The sequence below is a fragment of the Ctenopharyngodon idella genome, chromosome 14, assembly GCF_019924925.1.
Source record: "Ctenopharyngodon idella isolate HZGC_01 chromosome 14, HZGC01, whole genome shotgun sequence".
NCBI classification, from domain to species: domain Eukaryota; kingdom Metazoa; phylum Chordata; class Actinopteri; order Cypriniformes; family Xenocyprididae; genus Ctenopharyngodon; species Ctenopharyngodon idella.
In genome coordinates this window covers 5574909-5597363 of record NC_067233.1, presented here as the reverse complement: position 1 = coordinate 5597363, position 22455 = coordinate 5574909, and the positions used below count along the sequence as shown (strand labels likewise).

Here is a 22455-nt window from a genome sequence, read left to right as displayed (position 1 = left end):
TCAAACATGAAGAGCCAAACCTGTGAAGATGAACTTTGTAAGCCATGACTTCTTTCAGTTGTTTACAGTATCTGCCATGACTGGTGTTAGCATGTAGTTTGTTTTCGCACTGCCGTCGTCTTGTGTTGTGCTAATTACTAGTGCCACTAACCTCATTTGCAGCAGCATTCTTTCCACTGATATGTCATGGAATATATCATCATGATGGGTTGGTCATGAAAGCAAATGCAAATAGACAAATGAGTAAACAGAACACTGAACTCCGGAACAGGCGAATGTAACTTATGAACGAAGCTCTGCCAAGAAATCTAAGACATTGGATTCTGGAATGTGAAACATGCTGTTCTCAGGCTTGTCCAAAGGGCCATTTGGGTTCTTTTTGGACTTAAACTGCAGAGCTGTGGCCCAAACTTGCAATCTCCCAGGGCCTGCAATTCATAATGTGTCATTTGTTAGAGAACAGGGCAGCTCTGATGTTCGATAACATGATGAACTTATGTGCCCTTTGACTTATCTGACATAACCCTAAGCTCTCGGGTTTTCTAGGTTAAAAATATAACCATCAAATCAGTTCCTCACTGAGGAAATGTATGTTCCTCCATATAGCTGTACCTTACATAAATATATGTACAGTTTGAGAGGTTCCTGTTTTAATTTCCTGAGTCTCAGCAAGTAGAGTTTGGCGTTCTCAACACCAAGTTAATAGGTTCAATGGAAACACACATGATAAAATGTATACATTAAACTCACTGTGGATGTACACCTACTGTATCTACACCTTTTTGGGTAAATTAACAGTAGGGGGTCAAAGTACTGCAGTTAGCATCCCATCTGATTTTAAAAAGGAACTGCTCAGAACAACCACTAAAGCGACAGGTGAGATTCTCACCAAATTAAAGCATTACCGTTCAAAAGTTTTGGGGTTGGTACAATTTTTATGTTTTTGAAATAAGTTTCCAATGCTCAGGCTTCCAAAATACAGTAAAATAGTAATATTGTGAAATAATATAAAACTGATTTCTATTTCAATATATTTGATCAGCATCATTACTCCAGTCTTCAGTGTCACATAATACTTCACAAAGCATTCTAATATGCTGATTTGCATACAAAGGAAAACATACAATGGAATAATTAGTCATCGTTTAGTTGTTTGAGACAGATGTTCTCTATTGGATTTCCAGAGGTGAACGTACCTAACATCAGTCCAAAGTTCTGGATGATGTTTGAATCGACAGGACATTTATCTTTTCCTCCAAAACAAATATTTATTCTAAAATGATACGAGCCAGTCCAGTACAGCCCAGACACATGGAGATTATCGTAAAGCTTGCACAAAGAAATGATGGATTTTCAAGGCATACTCATCATAGCTGTTATTTTTTCCCTTTGTTGCATTAAAGAAAATATAAGACTAAAAGAACATATGCTTCCATGGAACGCTTGAGCTGTAAATGAGACACACCTTTACTTTAAGTGTTAACTAGTCATAGTTGCTACATTACTAGAACTGTCTCAGACTATACCTGAGGGTAAAAGACTGGACTTGTATGAACAAAATGTCTTGGCATGTTAGATTGTTAATGCAATAGTGCTTTTCATATCTGTTCTGAAGTTGAATCTATGATGTAGGCAGATATGTGGGCAATAAGTAAAAAAAAAACAAAAAAATATATACATAATAATAATAGTGATAATAATTATTATTATCAACTTTTATTACTTCCTTTTTCTCCAGAGCAGTATCAATTACAATATGCAGTCAAAGTCGATGTATTTCATTTCAGCTTCAACATTACACACTTCTTTAGAGTCACTGAGCAAATGTATATAAAAGACATTCAATGCACATTGAAATTCAAGAAGACGTTATCTTTCAGGTTTTCAGTGTTGCCATGGTCACCTGGAGAATCATGGGTGAGAGCCCATCAGGAGCTTTTGTTCTCCTCAATTAGTATTCTAGAATAAGTTCCGTCCATTCAACATACCGACCAAGTGCAACTCGCAAAGGGTCACTTGTGTAGAACAGATTAAAGAATTAAAGTGTGCGCCATAAGCTGATCTAGATATAAGAAGCTAATGTCAGCATTGTCAGCATTTTCACTCGTGTGGTGGGTTTTATAAGAGGATGAAGGTGGAATTAATTCTGATATATCTAAAGTATTTACACATTCTTAAATTATGCAAAATATTCAAGCAAAAAAACTCAACTAAGACTAAAATAAAATAAGAAATCTTGGTGGAAATTCAGAATAAGTGTTGCTTTGCATACTTCCACCTTCTCTTTTCATAAAAAGGCATTGAAGGTAATTGTGTTTTGAATCGTTTACCTAAAGAACTGGGAGTACAGCCAAGTCCACTATCAGAGGAAGCACAGCAGAACAACAGCTGTGAAAGCCCTCCCACCCCAGATCTTTCTCTTCCTCATTTTTTTTTTATTTCCCTGTTTCAGTATGCACTCTCTGTCTTTGTCTCTCACACTCACACTCATCCAGATCTGAAAGAGAGACAGGACATCCCCCAGATAAAACCTCACATGATATTACATCACATGTCTGTTTAGATCTTGACAAATGATATAATGGCACGAATCAGAAGAGAACTACATTAGCACCACCCACACTTCAAACCATTGCAAGCTTCATAGGATTAATTATGATATCGCCTAAGAATAGTATTAACAACAACAATGGCAAAAGAAAGAACATTTTATGCCAATTTTAACCCATTTTACTTCCGTAATGTGACATTTCTAAGTGAAACAGGATATTGAATGAGGAAAAACTCTAGAATAAGACCTTTTATTCGCCAGGAGAGAAAAATGAGAGTAAATTTTGTAAAAACGGCCTGTAATTGAAATCTACAGACACAAAGTGTAATAAAATAAATACTTAAATGTGTATTTTGGATGTTTTCTGTGCACTAGTCTGAAAGAAGACATGTTATAGAAGCAAAACCTCAAAATTTACCAGTTCATGAAAAACAATGGTTTTGCCTGTCTTGCCTTAAGTGACATCAGTAAAAAAGGAAAAATGTTTAAGAGACGACCAAGTTATTATAATTTGACAAACTTTTTTTTGGTTTTTTTGGGAATGACATGCACCAATGAATCATTCAAACTAGGACCAAGAATGTGTATTATAAAAGTAAATAGGGTCAATTCACGTTGGCTCTGAATGTGGGAACCTGCATGTCACGTAACAAATTTAGGCGCTTAATCAGAAGTCCATCCACTTCGTTATGAGCAAAGGGTAGTCAGGGTCTTACACAGCAAAAACCACAACTTCCATGCCAATGTCTATCACAGAGTGTCTAATAATAGGGCCCGTGTCAAACAGCTTCCTTGTTGTCCTCATGTGAGGGTCACGCAGAGCCTCTTCCAGTGGTCTGTTTACTTGGGAAGGGTTTCTGAGAACATGCTGCTTACCATGATTATGTCACAGGACCGTTTGAAGTGATTCTGTCCTTAAAGGCTCCCTCACAGCCAGAAGAAGGGAGATTAATGTTTTCAAGGGTGTCGTGAGGACAGTGAAGATAGTTCGCACATGAACAGAGTTAGCAATGACACATTGGTCAAAGCAGTTCATAACAAACAACAGGGTGAAAGTATCAACGTAGAAGTGACTCACCTTGTTATAATCCCTGCAGGTAATGTCAATGTCACACCAAACATAACACCTTTGCTCATGCCAGAAATAGTGCCTGAGCCAGACAACAGGCAAACACTTGCAGACATGCAAAGCTTGGAGCAGGGAGGGGCATAAGCAAAAGTGCAGACGGGATGAGCTTAGTATATAGACAATTGCTGAAGAGTTTGACCTTCACAATCTGTCGCAGATTGTGCAACTCTGAATGAAAGGAATGCTTTTAGGGCAACTGAAGGTATTGGAGCACATTTCTGAAATGGCAGTCTGCTATTTGAGCTGAGATTCTGCCTTTGTCATTTTACAGCTATAATTCCAGTCCTTGAGCACTCCAGATGTGTTTTCATCCTGTGGTGGAACTGTCATTGTGTGCATTGCGAGACGAATACAAAATTACTCCATGAAAATGGTAATATTGAACTTTAAAAGTCACACTAAATTCTGGTTCACAACTCATTTTACAACCATAATATGATATATTTCCAAGTGAAACAAGATATTTAAAGGGGGAAAAAAGAGTGGGACTTGATTTCTCTCCCCTTTGGGAAAGCCTAAAATATCCAACAGCCACATTGTCTAAGTATGGAGCCCCTAAAGAGACATTGGGGATGATGGGGGAAAATGAGATGGGAGGGATAATTACATTTCAATGCGTTTGCTTACAAAACATTTGCACTCCTTTGAAAGAATTTGCATTCACTCACAAAAGTTTTGCATTTGTGATGGAATTAATTTGAGGTGGAATTGCTTTTGTGAAAACGCAATGTTTCTCAGGGGAATGCAATGCTTTTGCGAATGCAAAGTTTTTCAGGGGGACACAAAAGTTTTGCAAAAAAGTTTCAATATAATTGTTCTACCCATCTCATATATTTTCCATTTATGTTGAGTCTACACACTGAGGGAAAAAAAAATATTGACAGTTGAGTCAATGTTAAAACAGACTATGTGCTAATACCTATAAAAAACTTAAAAACAGAACAAATCTGGTGTTTTAAACGCAGCTGGTGTTTCAAAACGTCCTTCTGCACTTCTGCATTACTCTGGGTGTGGCAGGTGACTTGGTTCACTGTTATGTAAAACCATGTCTGTGTGCCTGCATATCTGAAAATAACTAAAGTAAGTGGTATTTAAAATATGAATAAGGGCCTTATAGAGATATCTGTTTCTATAAACATGGGAAACTTTAAAAGTATAGTGACATGAACAGGACTTCTTTCACTGCTTTTGATCTTTAGTTGTTTGCCATATATTTAAGCTAAGCACTATTATCAAGTCCTTTTTAATGGAAAATACTAATAATATCTTTTATTTGTAAAAAAAAAAAAAAAAAAAAAAAAAAAAAAATGGAATAATCATGGACAGTGACTGAGAGAGAGAAAGTGAAGATAAACTTTGTGTGCAAATACACTGAACTTGCTTGTGCCCTTTGTATTTGCATTAGATTGAGACAGGCTTTCTACTAACTGACTTGTTTTTACAGTGACTATGAACTGCAAACAATGTGTTGAAAGACATTCTTGATAGCATTGATCTGTTTTAGCCTCAGTATTATAAGTGTGCAGAGTAGAAAGAAGCTGTTGCATACAGATACGGTCTTTCAACATGCACTGTTGGCACACAAAGTTCCTCGTATTATGGAGCGCCACAAAAGTTGCGCCACTTTTGCACAAAGTATTTCAGTGAAAAAAATCTGTGTGTTATTTACTGCAATCCAGTTTAGTCAAGCACACTGTTTGCATTTTTAACGAGTCCATTCAGGTGTCTGCATCTCAGTGCTGTGCAGTCGCAGTAAAGTACGGCAGATTGCTTTAGTGTGCTGCGTGCAAGATTGAAAATTGCGGCATGGAAACTGCATTCAGCACTAATTTGTGGGTGTATGCATGACATTATCTGATTTGCATAATTCACTCCCAACCAATTCCCCATGATGTACAGACAGAGATCATCTGAGGCCAAATGTAGTTCAGAAAAGCCGTTGTGGGCCAGCATATGTTCTCCACCTCCCCCGATTGCTCTGAACATTGCGTGTTTCTGGAAAAGTGGCTGCATGCCAGCATATCAACATTTTTTGGAGAACTTTCTCAAGTCTAGGCTTCTAGATTGTTTTGGAGATATGCTGACAGTTAATTGGCTCAAACGCTGCCTACGTGTAAAAACCCTGTACATCAGAGAATAGCATCTCTGCACTGTTCAGTTGACCTACGTTTTTCTGTCTGGTTGGTTGACTTTGATCACAGCTTTTACGTCACCGCCTCTGTATACCTGCACATGTATCATCTTTCAGTTCATACTTTTAAACGATTTAATCCTTTTGTGTGGAGGAGATTAAGAATGTACAAAGCCTCAAGATAACACATTTTCATTCTGCAGAGGTAATTGCTTGAATGCACAAACATAACTGTAAATACGTGCACAAACACCTGTACTCAGGCAGAGGCGGTTATATTTCAGTTATGGCTCAGGGTGAACGGGGTTACCACGTTTCTGGGAAATTCCTCTTTTAGCTAGGATCCATTCATGACAAAGAGAGAGGAATGAATTTAGGGCAGAGAGTTTGAGGCGGCCCAGGTGCTGTAAATCGTCCCTGCCTGGCTGCCAGCTCCATCCAGCCAACACATGGATCTCATCCGGCCTGATATAGACTGAGAGGGAAAGGATCTGTGTGGATTGTTTTTATCGTCAAATGTGTGATTGTGCACTGTGATGTCAACATGCATACAAGATAACACTGTATCTTTTGACCTTTGCTCCTGTTCCTTAGTTATTTAGACATCAGTGTTTGCCTTAAGGTTTATGGTTCAATTTGTGTCAAAGGCATTTTGTCTGTGTTGTCTTTGGAAACTATCTGATGACAACATCATATGATTTAGAGGACAAATTCTTTCAGTGCAGATTATACAATGCAAGAAAGTAAATCATTTGTTCTCTCTCCAAGTAAATAAAGAGTGATTGTTCTTGGGATTCACCTAATGAAAACCGTCGCTTTGGATGATTTATGGTGGCCTTTTATTGCACTTATTAACACAATTATGTTTTAAATTGATTTACTTTCATTTTCAAGCCTCATTGGTCGCGCTGAATACAAACAGGAAGATCGCTAGCCAACAGATACTGAACCGTACCTGATAAAATAAATTAGTACCGCTCCACACACACGTTTTGTTTTCAGTTGAGATGAGACGCACTAATGAATGGATTTAGCTGGAGGCACACTGCCAGGCTTTGCACATTGTGTTGATGCCAGCTGATCAATGTTAAAGCGGATGTAATGACCGCACTCTGACATCAGAAGCCTTATGCTTCCTTCTCCTGGCACGTCCACTTATCTTCTGAGGCCAGAACACTGAGGGCTTCGCTTGGATTGGTGGGAAGTCACTGGCTACCCGCAGTACATCTCTGCAGCTCGCGTCACACTCCCAGGCTAAAAGGGTCTGTTAATGAAACTTTTAACTGCTATCCCCTCCTCAGTCTCAAGTTTTACAATAAAATAATTTTTAGTTCAGTTTATTAAATGTGATATATTATTTCATATAATTATTATATACTGTTCAAATGTTTGGGGGTGGTACAATTTACTAATCTTCATTAATGTTAATTAATGAAAATACAGTTGTTTAATGTTTGTTCATGTTAGTTCACAGTGCATTAACTAACAAAGATTAATAAATGCTGTAGAAGTGCAGTTCATTATTAGTTCATGCTAACTAATGTTGTTTACTAATGTTAACTAATGAACCTTATTGTAAAGTGTTACTCTTCTGCTCACCAGGCTGCATTTCTTTGATGAGAAATACATTGAAACAGTAATATTGTATAATATTATTACAATTTAAAAGAACCATTTTCTATTTTAATATATTTTAAAATATAAAGCAGAATTTTTGCATCATTACTTCAGTCTTCAGTGTCGCATGATCCTTCAGAAATCATTCTAATATGATTTGCTGCTCAAGAAACATTTCTGATGATTATCAATGTTGAAAACTATTATATATATATATATATATATATATATATATACATATATAATCACCCTCATGTCATTCCACACCCGCAAGACTTTCGTTCATCTTCAGAACACAAATTAAGATATTTTTGATGAAATCTGATGGCTCAGTGAGACCTGCACTGCCAGCAAGATAATTAACACTTTCAGATGCCCAGAAAGCTAAAAACATGTTTAAAACAGTTCATGTGACTACAGTGGTTCAACCTTAAAGTTATAAAGTGACGAGAATACTTTTTGTGCGGCAAAAAACAACAACAAAATAACAACTTTATTCAACAATATCTAGTGATGGGCGATTTCAAAACAGCTTGAAGCTTCGAAGCTTTATGAATCTTTTGTTTCGAATCAGTGGTTCGGAGCGCGTATCAAACTGCCAAAGTCACGTGATTTCAGTAAACGAGGCTTTGTTATGTCATAAGTGTTTTGAAATGTCAATGGTTCACCACTGGGGGCGTGACTTTGGCAGTTTGATACACGCTCTGAACCACTGATTCGAAACAAAAGATTCGTAAAGCTTTGAAGCTTCATGAAGCAGTGTTTTGAAATCACCCATCACTAGATATTGTTGAATAAAGTTGTTATTTTGTTTTTTTGCCACACAAAAAGTATTCTCGTCGCTTCATAACATTAAGGTTGAACCACTGTAGTCAAATGAACTGTTTTAAATATGTTTTTAGTAGCTTTCTGGGCATTGAAAGTGTTAATTGTCTTGCTGGCAATGCAGGCCTCACTGATCCATTGGATTTTATCAAAAATATCTTAATTTGTGTTCTGAAGATGAACAAAGGTCTTACGGGTGTGGAACGACATGAGGGTTAGTAATTAATGACAGAATTTTCATTTTTGGATGAACTAACCCTTTAATACATTTTTTATGATTTCACTGCTGTAGACAAACTGCTGCACTGGCAATGGCTTTATGACCTGGCTGCAGATGCTTACATAAGCCTGCCGTGGCATGCAAGGCTCACTTTCTGAGGAAAGGTGCTCTTTCTCATTGCCGAGCCCATGGGAGATCGTGGTCCAGCGAGAGGCATTGATTAGCATGAACTGTGAGCAGCCGTGCAAGAGTAACACACTCTGATGATTCTCAGCAGAAAACAAAGCATTATTAATTAAGAGTGTGTGCCGCAGTACAGACACATCTGGAATGATCTCTTTCCATGTCTGAACAGCAGGAACACGTGGATCATTGGTACATACCGTACAGAGCTGAAGACCAATCCCTTCTCTGACCATATTATATTATGTGAGGAATTTGGATCATCACATTTATAGATGGAGACTACTCGTATTTACACATCTCAATCTAATGATTTGTGAATGCATTAATGGAAATGGAGGTTTTATTCAACATGACCTTGGGACTAATGTTCTGTGGTTATGATGATTATATTAATGATAGTAGCGATGATAATGATGACACTTATGTCATCAGAGTGTTCTCTTCTTTTGTGGCTTGAATATCTATGACAGATTAATTGGAGCGATTTGATATAATTGTACAATGTGTGCAGAACAGCCATTTTTGTTGAAGCGAAGGTTCTCCCACTGGACTCTGTATGAAAACATGCCAAGCAGCCCTTTCTGTTTCAGGTTTCTTTGATTTGAGCTCACATCTTGGTGCACATTTTATAGAAAGAACACAATATTCTTGAACATTATGTCAGTCATTGTTAAATACTTTCTTCAGCTCAAAACCTTTTTTTCCCACTAAAGAACCTTTTGTGCAATGGAAAGGTTCCAAGGATGTCAAAGGTTCTTCATGAAATCATACATGCCAATAAAGAACCTTTATTTTTAAGAGTGTACCCAGCTTATTGCTGGGACAACCATAGGATAATTCATAGATTTCCACTGAAAAGCCTAAACTCGATCTCTGTGGCATCATCAACTATACTCTCAAAAAGATGGACATAAAGGACAAAACTGCACCTTTCTCTCTACCTCAATTAATGTGTCATTCCCATTCACTTTGTCACTTCACCATTCACTTTACATGCATTAATCAGAGTGATGTAATTTGTCATGTAATTTAAAAACTGGCGACATGGAGCAGACCAATATTTCCATAATATTTTGCATGCACAGTAATAAGACTGGAATGTACATTCAAGAGTCAAATTATGGTAACACTTTACAGTAAGGTCTCATTTCTTGACATTAGTTAATGTATTAACTAACATGAACTAACAATAAGCAGTACATTTGTTATATTAATGTTAGTTAATGAAAATACGGTAACACTTTAGTATAGGGAACACATATAAACGATTAACTACGACCTTTCCCTTAATAAACGCCTCATTTACTGCTTATTAATAGTTAGTAAGGTAGTTGTTAAGTTTAGGAATTGGGTAGGATTAAGAATGGTATAAGTCAGTAAATACTTTTACTGTACATTATTTGGACTGTAATTGTTTCTCATGGGGACGCACGTTATTTTCAACATTTACAGGGGCTAATCAGTGATTTTATTGCCATCAGAATCCAGAATGTCAGCGTTTTTCTTCCACCACTCACGTAAAAATCCCCGGCCGAATTACTCAGTGTTTTTTGACAAACTCCAAGGTCGAGTTGTAATTGCCCTCCGAATCCACATCTCTGAGTTTACAAGAAGAGATCAATTGATCTCAACTGAAATCAAATGATTTCAACTGTTTTTAACATCAATATAAATAAGAAATGATCTTGAGCACCAATTCAGCATATTAGAATATTAGCATTTTAGTCATTAGAAAGCATATTAGAATGATGGCTGAAAAGTCAGCATTGCCATCACAGAAATAAATCACATTTTAAACCATATTAAAAAAGTCTTACCAACCCAAAACCTTTGAAAGGCAGTGTATCTTTAACATTATTTTAGTAATCTATGATGAGCCCAGGATTGTTGTACCTTGTAAATCTGAAAATAAATAAATAAATACAAGCCCATACAGCAGGAGAGGGCAGTAGATTCTCTTTAGTAGCATAAAAGACAGATGACTGTGTTGTTAAGATGACAGCTCTCATGCGGGTGTAAACATCCAGCAGGAATAGGGGCTCTGAATGTTCACAACAGCCTCAAGCGGCAGACTCAATGTATTACAGGGGACCTGTGCTTTCTGTCATGAACAAATTGGGTCTTTAGTGGAGGCACTGCAGAATTTCCATGAGGCCCACTGGAAACTGGGTAACAACAGAGAAGTTAATCAAAGCCATAAGCGCTGTAGTCCACACTGTCTAGACAGATAACAAAGCAACAAAGAGGGTCGTATCTGTGACACACCTGGGCTGTAAAGGTAAACATCTGCTAATACTTGCTGTATGATTAGAGGTGGTTCTATAACTGTTAAAATGAAGTCTTATATAAGCAGCTTCTTCATGCACAAGATAATAGTGCCATTGACAGTCTGACCAATCATAATTGCTCAGTCAGCCTCTGCACGCAAGTGGGTGCATGGGTGATATAATAACCTGTTTTGCGCCTTATTCATCATGTCAGTGGGAACAGGCGTTCATGAGCATTACAGAGGACTGCAATCAAGCCCTCACTATACAGTTTAACAAATTTGGGGTCAGTAAGATATTTTATGTTTTAAAGAAATAAATACTTTTATTCAGCAAGGATGTAGCCTTGGTAAGCATATGAGACTTCTTACAAAAAACAGTCTTACTGACCCCAAACATTTGCACAGTAGTGTTTCTCACACTCAGACGTATTTAATAGTCAGTAAAATCATTCAGAGTTGCTTGCAAAAGTGTTACAAATGTTCTGTTTTGTATCTTTTTGGCTGTTCAGGGCAGGACTTGGCACTCAACGCTATTAACGTTCAAGTAGGTCAAGTCAAGGGCTTCCGTGAAAGCACAATACATGGGAAGACATCCTGACATGGGAAAAACAAGCAGAACAAATACATATTTGCACATGTTGTTCAAGAGGAAGGTTTTACTTTTGGAACATGAAATTAAATTCGATTGTAAATGCCAACAAACAAACACCTTATTTGCCTACAGGCTGAGCTGAATTACGTCTGTAAGAATTATTCATGCGTTCTTGACTCGGCTCAATTATACAATTTAATGTATCTAATGGATTAAAGCAATGGAGTTTTACATAACACACTATATGCGCATCTCCTGTACCGACATGTTTTATGTGGGCAAACAAGCACCCAGTCATATACTGCATGTACATATAGCATAACTGCAGTCACGCATGAGTCCCTGCAGACTATAAGACTATGAACACAAAACAAAGCTCTCTGCTGAGAAATAAGCATGGTATATACATAAAAGTTGAAACATGTCTTTTCTCTTCCTACAAAAGGGAACTTAAACTGTACAAACATGTTCCATAAACAGAAAATTCCAGACGGAAATTTAGCTGTTTTTGCAGAGTCTTCTGAGATGGATATGTTTGGAAATTTGAGATTGCAACAGTGAGACTCCATTTGTATAGCGTTGTCATTTTGTTGACTTTAATAATTTATCATCCTCTGAATATTCTGCTCTCAATCATGTCTCTAATCAAACTTCCCGTGTGAAAAGAAGAAATTCTCTATGTTTGTATCAGTTTTCCTGACTGGCAAACAAACAGCGAATGGAGGGGGGAAAAAGACACAATATCTCTGTATGTCCACCTCCCTCCCATCTAGCTGAGAGAATAGGACATTTTCACACCGTCCACACTGTTCGAGTCGGAAAGTTGCATCTTGGGCTGCATCCGCAGTGACTTTTTCATAGATCCAAACGTCCACATAGAGCAACGGCCATGAGTTTGCCACCTCTCTACTCACCTAGTCTATTTAAGAAGAGGGACAGGCGGTAAGTGTAAGAATGTTGAAGTTGTGTAAGTTCATCATTACAACTGACAGCTGATGGATTAACTGCGTAGGTGAGAATGTGAGCGAGGAAAGTTAGTCTCGTCTAACCACTCAAACGGGCGAATACTGCAGGTCTTGCTCTACAAGGTGTGAAAATCGTTACGTTACAGACAGTCAGCAAAGTGCATTAGCGGGTTCATCTGTGGATCATGTTGGAAAGTAAATAGGCTACAGATGGGTTATGCACTTATTGCATAACTTGTTTTTTTTTTTCCCTCTCTATTCGTATACAAAGTCAAGAGTTTATGATGTTATTTACTAATTTTATTCTTCACTATGGTGAGGGTCTCTCTCTAGCTGTCCATCCAAAGAAACTAGATTTAATTGTTTGACATAATGAGCAGCAGCCATTCACAGAATGTAAACTTGACGGAAAGAAAATATGCCATTCCACGCATTCCTTCATAGTAATTATTGGTGTGTCCCATATGCAAATGCTAACTATGTTAACCAAGTATGGTTAGGTGTGTCTTGAGAACTCTAATCTTTTTTTGTGGGTTTTTAGTAAACAAAGTCTTGTTGCATAATGGGTTTAAATGTAAATAATTAGTGCCACTCAGTGTTACTGTATTGAACATAATATGTACACTGAGATCAGTCTTAAAGTTTCCAACCTTGTTTTAAACTGTGTAGTAGCAGTGTTGTTTATTGGAGCGGGTCTGGGACATCTCCACCCTGGCCATGGTGACAGACGGAGACATACTGTACCATGGCACATCTGTGTTTACTATGATGTGCGAGGTTTTTTTATAGGAGTGGCGACTGAATGAAGCATCTGTTTGCTCATCTCGCTGCATCACAACAATGTGGAAGTTAACACTGTTAAGTGTGCAATACTGAACAAGTTTTAAGTATGCAAGTTTATTTGTCAATCTCAGTTTCCTTGGAATTGAATATGTGCAGCTTTCTCTTTGCTAGAGAGGTTGGTTGTCCTGGTTTTGTCACGTCAAGACCAGCCTCTAAAATGAAGAATATTAACTATATTAGTAGTACTATATAACAGGAAGCTTCTGTTGACATTGCCTGCAGACTCTCACCAAGACTACTCTTCAAATTAAGAAACCACTTCAGGGTCTTTCCCTCTTCGTCTGAGGCATGATTATCATTTCATACAGTACAAACTGTACATGCACTTGCCAATTATCCTGACTACAGCTCACCAGGAGTTCAGGATCAATCAGAGGAGACGTTAACTCTTTCTGGAGCGCTCCTCTGAAACCTAATCTGTCAGCGTTACTAACTCTGCATGAAATGGAAAGTGACAGCACTACGGTGACTAATTTGTGCTTTTCTGTGAGATCCCATTAGGAGGATCAACTTTGAGCCGTGCCCCTTTCAAAGGGCTACACTAGGATCTAGACAAATTCTTGCTCTAAAGATATATTGTAAAATGTAGTGAAAGAGTTGATAATGTCCACAAGGTGTCATTTTGTAACATAAATTTTCATAACATTGCATTGTGTAATGTTGCTAGCATGTCCTATCTTTAAAAGTGTTTACCAATAACTTAACAGTATTAATGAGTAAAAAAAAGAGGGACATAGAACAAATTTAAAACTCCAGTTGTGTTTTTATAATTAGTCACTCTGATATAAATATATAAATAAATAACTAAAGTAGTTGTAAATTTAGTCAGTAAACATTAAATTGATATTAGTCAAATCTAAACAATCCATGTCATAAAATGTACATTTCTAGTATAAACTTCTTCTAAACATCTTGTTTAGTTAAAAATCTCTTTAAACAGGATAAAAACCTGCAGCTCAATAACTGAAAACCGGCTCATATGCACGCCGTCATTCATCTTGAAATCATATGATTTGATTTGTGTCTTCTGATTGGTTCTTATAGTTGTATTTACATTTTGAGTCTACACCAGGTAGGCATTTTTAGAAGGATTAAAACATTTATTTTGGTTACTTGCTTGGTTAAAATGTACTTGCTGAGGACTTAATTATTGTATGCTTTAATGTTAAAAAAGTAAAATGATGGACAGTGAAACAGTGTGTTTATATTCTAAATGAGCAAAATGTGCAAATATTAGCTTACTAAGTGTCAGTGACTTGATTCCAACCTTTAGAGAGTTTGGTTGAGCATGTGTTTATGGCTGTTATACACAGTTTGGCCACTAGAGGCACTAAAGGCTGAAGTTAAGACATTATGAAAAAAGTACTGTGAGAAAATTCTATTGTTTGAAGTTGAACTCATTTCCCATCCAATGCTCAAACAGTCAACTGCAAATCTGTAAACTTATGAAGACCTCGAGGCATATATTGAAAGACCAATTCTGCCAATTTACTCTAATAAAAGGTTTATAGGAACACGTTGTTCCTTAAAGTGACAACGTTACCTGTACAAGACAAACACATTCTCTCGTATTTAGTCATTGGACAGCTATACAGTATATTCCATGAGGCATGTCATAACTCGGTATCAATTATAAAAACATAAAAGGCCGCTTATTAATGGCGTGTCTTGTTTGTGTTGATATGTTGTGGAGGTTTGTCCTGTGGTCTGCTGCATGCTGTGTGTTCTTTGAGCGAGTTCAGTGAGAGGGCAAAACGAAAATCTATGCTACAAGCCTCATTTGAATAATACATGCATGCGTCACGCGACGTCACCGAGAGGAGTATAAAACCCCGCTGCGGCAGAAATAGCATCACTTGCCGACAGTGTTTCTCTGAAACCGCTCCTAGTTCACTCATAGCGCCCGGCTTCTCTGTGCTTATTGCAACAGAGCAACGAAACAAAACAACCAGGATCTTAAAACCGTGTTCAAACAAGTCGCAAACGTGGCGAGAAGTATTATTCAGACGGGTCTTGTACTCAACATGAGCACGGAGATGTTTAAAACGCCAATGGAGCTCGCAGTCTATCAGCTGCACAATTTCTCCATCTCCTTCTTCTCATCCTTCCTTGGAGGGGATGTAGTATCGGTCAAACTAGACAACAGGTAGGCGGATTTTTATGAGATTATTAAATGCTTTTGACAGTCGATAGGAATTACATCTCGTGAAGAGTCGGACATAAATCCTACTTTACTGTATTGCGGCATTCACTGCGCTTCAACACAGATGTCACGCACTAAGAGCTTGTTTACTACTGCAGTGTCTGAACTGCGTTTTAATACTTTGTGTCTTTGTCTTTTGCAGTGCCTCTGGCGCAAGCGTTGTGGCAATTGACAACAAGATCGAACAAGCAATGGTAAGATGGATAACTATTCTTTTAACACCGTACAAGAATGAGCTCATGTTTGTAGAATTGCAGTGGAAAGTATCTAGTTTCTGTGTAGGCTGTAACCAGAGCTGTGGCACGCTCTAGAGCTGCTGCATCTACCTTCATTGCATGTGCTTTGTTGGCCCACCTGCAGTAAAAGTCAAGGGTCGCAGTACACCACCACATGCACCCATTTATACAAAAACAAGTCATTGTTTTATCCCCCCAGTAACATCTGTAACCATTATTTTATACCAAAAGTCTTAATGTACTATTTACTAATATATTTATAAATAAAAAAGCAGATCATAATAACTACCGTATTTGGTACAAATAATGTTTTTAACAGTCTTTTATTAATGTATTAAGATTGCTATAAATCATGCTCACAATAGATGTAAACACAACATTAATGTTAACCCAGAGCCACATTTGAATAATAAACTCGATTGTAGATTAAGATGTTGGAAAATGTAAATAAAATTGTGAAGAATTATTAGCAAATTATTCTTAGATCCCCCTCCCCCCACAATTACCTGATAGTAAAAGTCTATTTTAACCCATTTAATTCCCCTGTAACCATTTTAAAACTTATATTAGTATTATTTACTAATACTATTTAACTGCAAATGCACAAATAATCTTTAAATAGTCTTTTATTAATGTACTACAATTACTCTTACAGTATATAAATCATGCTCACAATTGAATTTCAATAAATTTATTCACATTTAAAAAATTGAACATACAAATGGGAAACTTAGGGAACGTTTACACGACAACGATGTACTAAAAACAGAAAACTTTTCTTTGCATTTTTCGTATATAGACGGCAATGCTGTCAAAACGATCCCTGTTTACATGGATTGCGAAAACGACTAAAAACGCTGTATTATGCTGCCAGGCCGGTAGTTGGTGACGCCACTTTGTAAAGAAACACGTAATACTCGTGTGCATGATGTTACCGTTTTCACAAATTCACGTTTTTTTTAGTTTACATGGAGAGAATAACGGTATTGTTTTCAAAAACTTGCTCTTTGAAACCCCCAAAACGCCATTGTCTTGTAAATGAATGGCCAAAATGCATTCAAAGTTGTCTGTTTTTAGTCTGTTTTAAAATGATATTGTGTAAATTCAGGACTCCTGAATAAATGCCCTGCAGTTTATTTCATTGGGCTATTCAAGGAGTACAATACATGTGCTCAGAAATCTTGGAAAAACTGGATTTAATCCAAGTTCTCAGCCTCATTTTTCTAAATCCATACATTAATTCCACATGTAAACATTGTATTTAATAGTCAGACTGAGGTATGTGATCATGGAAACTCAATTCGCTGTTCTTCTCTTGTAGGATCTTGTGAAGAACCACTTAATGTATGCAGTCAGAGAAGAAGTGGAGATCTTGAAGGAGCAGATCAAGGAGCTGGCAGAGAAAAACAACCAGTTGGAGCGTGAGAACAGCCTGCTGAAGAACCTGGCGAGCCCAGAGCAGCTGGAGAAGTTTCAGTCACGTCTGCCCTCAGACTCCGGCCTCCCCCTGGAGCCTCAGGAGCTGAGCTCCCCCGAGGATGGCGACCACCAGTACAACAGCACGGGATCTGCTGTATAAGTGGCTCTGCCATGGGGCGGGCAGAGCCACAGCTCTCACCTGAAATGGACCTCCAGATATGCAACTTCAAGATGAAGCTGGCTGTACAGATGAAACCTGACCTGAAATGAAAGCATTACGACGTACCAGTGGCCAAGTTCTGTAATATCCGACAATCTCTTCGGACTAACATGGAAAAGAGAGAGTGATGTAGACGTCCAAGGTTACTGTACAACGGGACTGACGTGCCCCTTGCTTGGAAGGGGGTCAGCCTTGCTTTCCTTTGGTCCCTCTCACGAAGAGACGGAGAGGGGTTTGCCTGATGGAGCTGGCCGAGAGCACATCTTCGGCCTATCCCAGTCAAGCCAAGGAAATGTACGTCCCTACGAGATGCCCCCACAGTCTCACGACGCTAGCTATACGGGACTCACGTTCCTGCCCTCCGTGTCATTGTTCCCTAGTACTGTGGACATTCTTAGCTCCTGTAGTTAAGGACGCTTGAGACGGACCTGTACGGAGCACTGGTCCTCTCGTTCACAGCGGTGACTCCTGCCATATGATTTGTATAGCATCGCTTGTATCTCTGCAGATGGGGCCTGCTGCTTATGGGGATTATTGCTTGTTTGTGTTTGAAACGGAACAAAATCAACTTGTTTATATGGGCTGTGTGTAAAAATGATTTTTTTTTTCTTTTTGTGGGAATGAAAATCTGTATACATTTGCATAGTTCTGTAAATTAGCAACTGATGTAAAGCGAAATGATCTGAAACGGACTGAGATGAGAGGTGGATAATGTTGCTGCAAATGTTCTGCTGACATGTCCAACGTGTGTTCTGTTGACCTTCTCTGCCAACCAACTAACAAGCACGATGGTGTCTGAAGAAGGCCACATGTTTTTCAATGAACTTTGTGTTTTCTAACCACCAAAGACTTGCCTAATACTCACAAGCCAACAGGACCATGTGTAACTTTTCACAGGGAAAAGTTTTTGACAGCAGTCTTTTTGAAACATGGGTATTGTTGCTCCATTGTGTCCATGGTATTTGTTTTTTTATTTTTAATGATTTATGGATGCAAAATGCACATTGCAATAAACCTTATGTTTACACTAAATACTACCCTCAGATCTTTTTCTTCATGGAGGACAAGAACTTCTTTTGCAGTTTTATATTTAGTGCATGCAGTATGACCTCTGTAACATCTTAGAAAAGTTACAGATTCTTGGTATCTATAAAAATTCCGACTTTAAATGTGATGTAAAATTAGAGCGATCTTCCTGGGCCTTAATATAAAATTGAGAAGAGTAAAGTTCAAGCATGGAAGAGATAAGGCCGTCACGAAGCTGTTATTTAGACCAATAATATCCACTTGGCATGCATGGTAGTTTATGATTGACATTTGCTATTCAAGAATGCAATGGCATCACTTGCTGCTCACATTTTACTACATGCAATGAAATCTCTTCATCTGAATAATCAAATTCTTTCCAGTAATTACATATACATAAAGATAAATGTCATTGACCTCCGTGAGCTCAGCACCAAGTGCATGATTATAAAATATACACAGTTTGAACTTTCCACTGGACTATCAAAATGACTATACATGGAAAGAAAGTTTAATTGCAGAGGTTTACTATGTATATACACAGATCTAGAGCTAAATTCACAATGGCTACTGTGCTGTAGTAATCCAGAAGGCTTTGGGGCCAAGAATAGTGAGAAAACAGATCATGGCGTGTGAAAACCTCATCTTTCTCTCCTTAGGAAGGGCACGCTCAGTGTAACTCAATCCTCTGAGAGGTCCCTGATGTAAGAGATTTATGTAAGACCTACATTTCAGTATTTCTACATAAGTTCCTATAAGGTGGACGGTAATAAAGTAGATTCAAAAGACTATGCGGTTCCAGCGGGTTATGTCCACTGGGTCCTATTGCAGATGGGTGGAGGTTTAAAAGGAAATGACTTCTGGAAATAGCAGAATCCAAATACACTCTGATCTGAGGTTTCATTGGCGTTTTATTGTCGTTATTAACATCAAACTAAAATCAACTTAATTGTACTGAACATTTATATAGTAAAGGCAAAACTGCAGTAATATGATCAGCTTATTACAAACAGAATAGACAAACCATACATCAAAAATAAATACATGAATACATGTGAATATTAAGATTCGGTTACACTTTATTTGAAGGTGTCTGTTTTACAGTGTAATTATTCATTTACATACTGAGTATTATCAATTAACAACATACTATAGGATAGGGTTAGTAATAGGGTTTGGTTTAGAGTTAGTTGCTTGTAATTATGCTTAATTTACTATTATTATTACAGTAAGCACATGTAACGTAACGAGGAGACTGTAAAATAAAGTGTTACCAAATACTCATATTATGTCATTGTGTAATAGACAAGATAACTGAGTCTTTTCAAATACCTAAGTAACCAACAACTAAATAATAATAATAATAATAATAATAATAATGTTATATTATGATGCATTATATCTTTTCATAAATAACTGTAACCAAAGTTAAAATGCATTATAAATATAGCAGATTCCTTGTTACATCTGAAATTGATTGTTTGTCATACGTTTCAATGCATTATAGATACTGTATTATAACTGTGGTTACAATTATTTTTGAGACCATACAATGCATTATAATAGAGTTGTCAAAAGTACCGACTTCGGTGCCTAGTAGGTACTGAAATTTAAAAAATGTGACGCTTTGAGCGCTGTTGAGCGTATTCGTAGACACCTCTGATTGGCCATTGTGTTGACACGCTCATCGGATATGTCCGTGATTGGCTTCAATGATCAACGCTTCGAAAATGTTGTAAATAGTCATCAATGACGCTCTACACCAAACGCTTACACAGATACACACGGGAGCGTTTGAAAGCAGGCGTCTATCGAGGACCAGTCCACTGATAGATGCCTGCTTTCGAACGCTCCCTTTCCCACTTTCAAATTCAAACACTTCCGTGTGCTTTCAAACACTCCTGTGTGTTGATCATTGTAGCCAATCACAGACATATCTGATGAGCGTGTCAACACAATGGCCAATCAGAGGTGTTTCCGAATCCGCTCGACAGCGCTCAAAGCGTCACATTTTTTAAATTTCAGTACCGAAGTCGATACTTTTGACAACTCTACATTATAAGGTGCATTATAAGGCATAATTAATGCATTAAAATTCTTTGATAATGCATTAAATATAAAGAATTTCAGTGAAGAGTTTTTTCATGGTATTTTTGGCCTGAAGTAAACAACCATGGACAATGTTCAATGGTTCAGTGTTCAGAGTCTGACTGAATTCACTGGTGATTTGGCATTTGTTCTGCTTCCCAAAACAGCTGCAAGACCTCTGCTGTTATGCAACTCCCAAACATCTGTTTCAGTTTGGTGTAGTAGGCGATTTTCCATGTCAAGGCCTGGTGAAGTGCGGCTGGGTTTGCATGCAAGCGAGTTGCAGGGCACTGAGAAATTTTCTTCTTTGTCCTGTATGTAAATAGAGGCTCACAGTAGGCTGTTTGTGCCATATTTCAGTGGAGTGACATTATTTCCTAAACCTCAGATCTAATACCCTGTTGTGGAAAATTATTGAGTGTGATCCGCAGGGTAAACGTTGTTACCTCATTCTCACTTTATACAAACAGCCTCTCTCTCGCTCCCAGGTGCATCCTGTAGAGACAGAATCAAATGAGACAGATGTTTACTTCGGGATTTTTTTTTTTTGTTTTTTTTTTTGGATCCTTTAAAAGAAAGTTGACAGTATAAATAGACAAAGTCATTATGAGCCCAAAGTGTTTACTACTTTTATGGAATGCACTGACTGGTGTTCAGCTACCAAATAGTGTAATTAAAAATTGCTGCAAATTTTCCATTGAATTACATCACAGAAACTGATGCCTGAATAAATGCATTCAAGAGTTATATAACTTACTTATTTTTTAAATACATGATAATATTTAATTATATAATTTAGAACTAGATTATATAATATATATATATAATTCATATTAGACTTATAAGACTATAAACATGCATTTTGAATAACTTCCAGTGGAATACAAGAATCATTGTAAAAAGTAAGGCTGTGCTATAGACATATATGGTCAAGCTACTTCTGACATAAAAGGCAAAAAAAAAAATTACATGACCCATTGTTTAACTTGGGTTACATATAAGTCATAACCACAGATATGTAAAAAAATTTCCATTGTACAAACCACAATTTCAGATTCTTTATGATGTGACAGCATTTTTCACAAGACTTGTCTGTGTATGTACTGACTCATGACCTTTTGTTGCAGTCAGTATTGGACCTGTTCTGTTATATTGTTTTGTGTGTTTTATCTCAGTAATTACTCCAGCCAGTCTGACCCATATCATTTTAATCCCTAAAGTCTCTCATGATTTAATATTGACCGGTCATACTTTAAATATAATCTTCTGAATGGTCTCTCTGTTTTGCAGATGCAGTAAACAATGAATAGTTGGAACAACGTCTTGCTTATTCCCATAAACATACACACAACTATCGCTTATGATAGAGCATTTTGTATTCACAAGACCAAATGCTCTGATTATTTGAGGTAAGCCACTATGCTCTTGTTTTTATAGATTTCTAAGGGCGTGAGCATGTGACAAGTTTACCACACTCCACCTATAGAAAGAGGATTTGGAAAGTGCCATTAGTTATTTTCACACAGTCATAAAAGGATGTTGCCTCACAAACACATCTGGGTAGTAGTTCCACCCTAAACACTTTACTAATCTCAGGGTTGGTGCAAAAGGTCAAATATATATTAGCAGAAGTTGGCCAATGACTCTGACCCTACATGGGTGAGTTGAGGGAACATACAGAACGAATGTTTGTTGGTTTAAATGATGAGGGTAGAAAAATAGCAATACAGATACTGCAACTTTATCTGAGTGGCTTTTATTAAGCTCTCCTCAAAAAGAGACTCTTTGTAGGAGGTAGAAGGGAAGGTGCTCTTATTTAACAGTGCTGGAATTTTTCCTAGACGCATGAGATCTGAGAGGAACTGTGTCCATCTTTCCCCAGGGGTTTGGAAAACACTGTGAATCGCTGTCTGTGTGAGGTGTGTGCCCCTCTGT

General features: G+C 37.5%; 1 protein-coding gene across 3 annotated transcripts in view; it reads left to right on the top strand.

The window, feature by feature from the left end:
- tsc22d3 (TSC22 domain family, member 3) overlaps positions 1-18438 on the top strand; it is a 32793-nt gene extending 14355 nt beyond the window's left edge. The window contains exons 1-3 of one of the 3 annotated variants that reach the window (XM_051918483.1): positions 12395-12462; positions 15674-15725; positions 17089-18438. In XM_051918483.1, the coding sequence (XP_051774443.1) occupies positions 12410-12462; positions 15674-15725; positions 17089-17346 (363 nt within the window). In that variant the 5' untranslated portion in view covers positions 12395-12409 and the 3' untranslated portion in view covers positions 17347-18438. Of the gene's footprint in view, positions 1-12394; positions 12463-15163; positions 15475-15673; positions 15726-17088 lie in introns of those variants that run through there. The other 2 variants (XM_051918482.1, XM_051918481.1) reach the window with 2 other exon arrangements.
- Positions 18439-22455: the final 4017 nt, after the last annotated feature.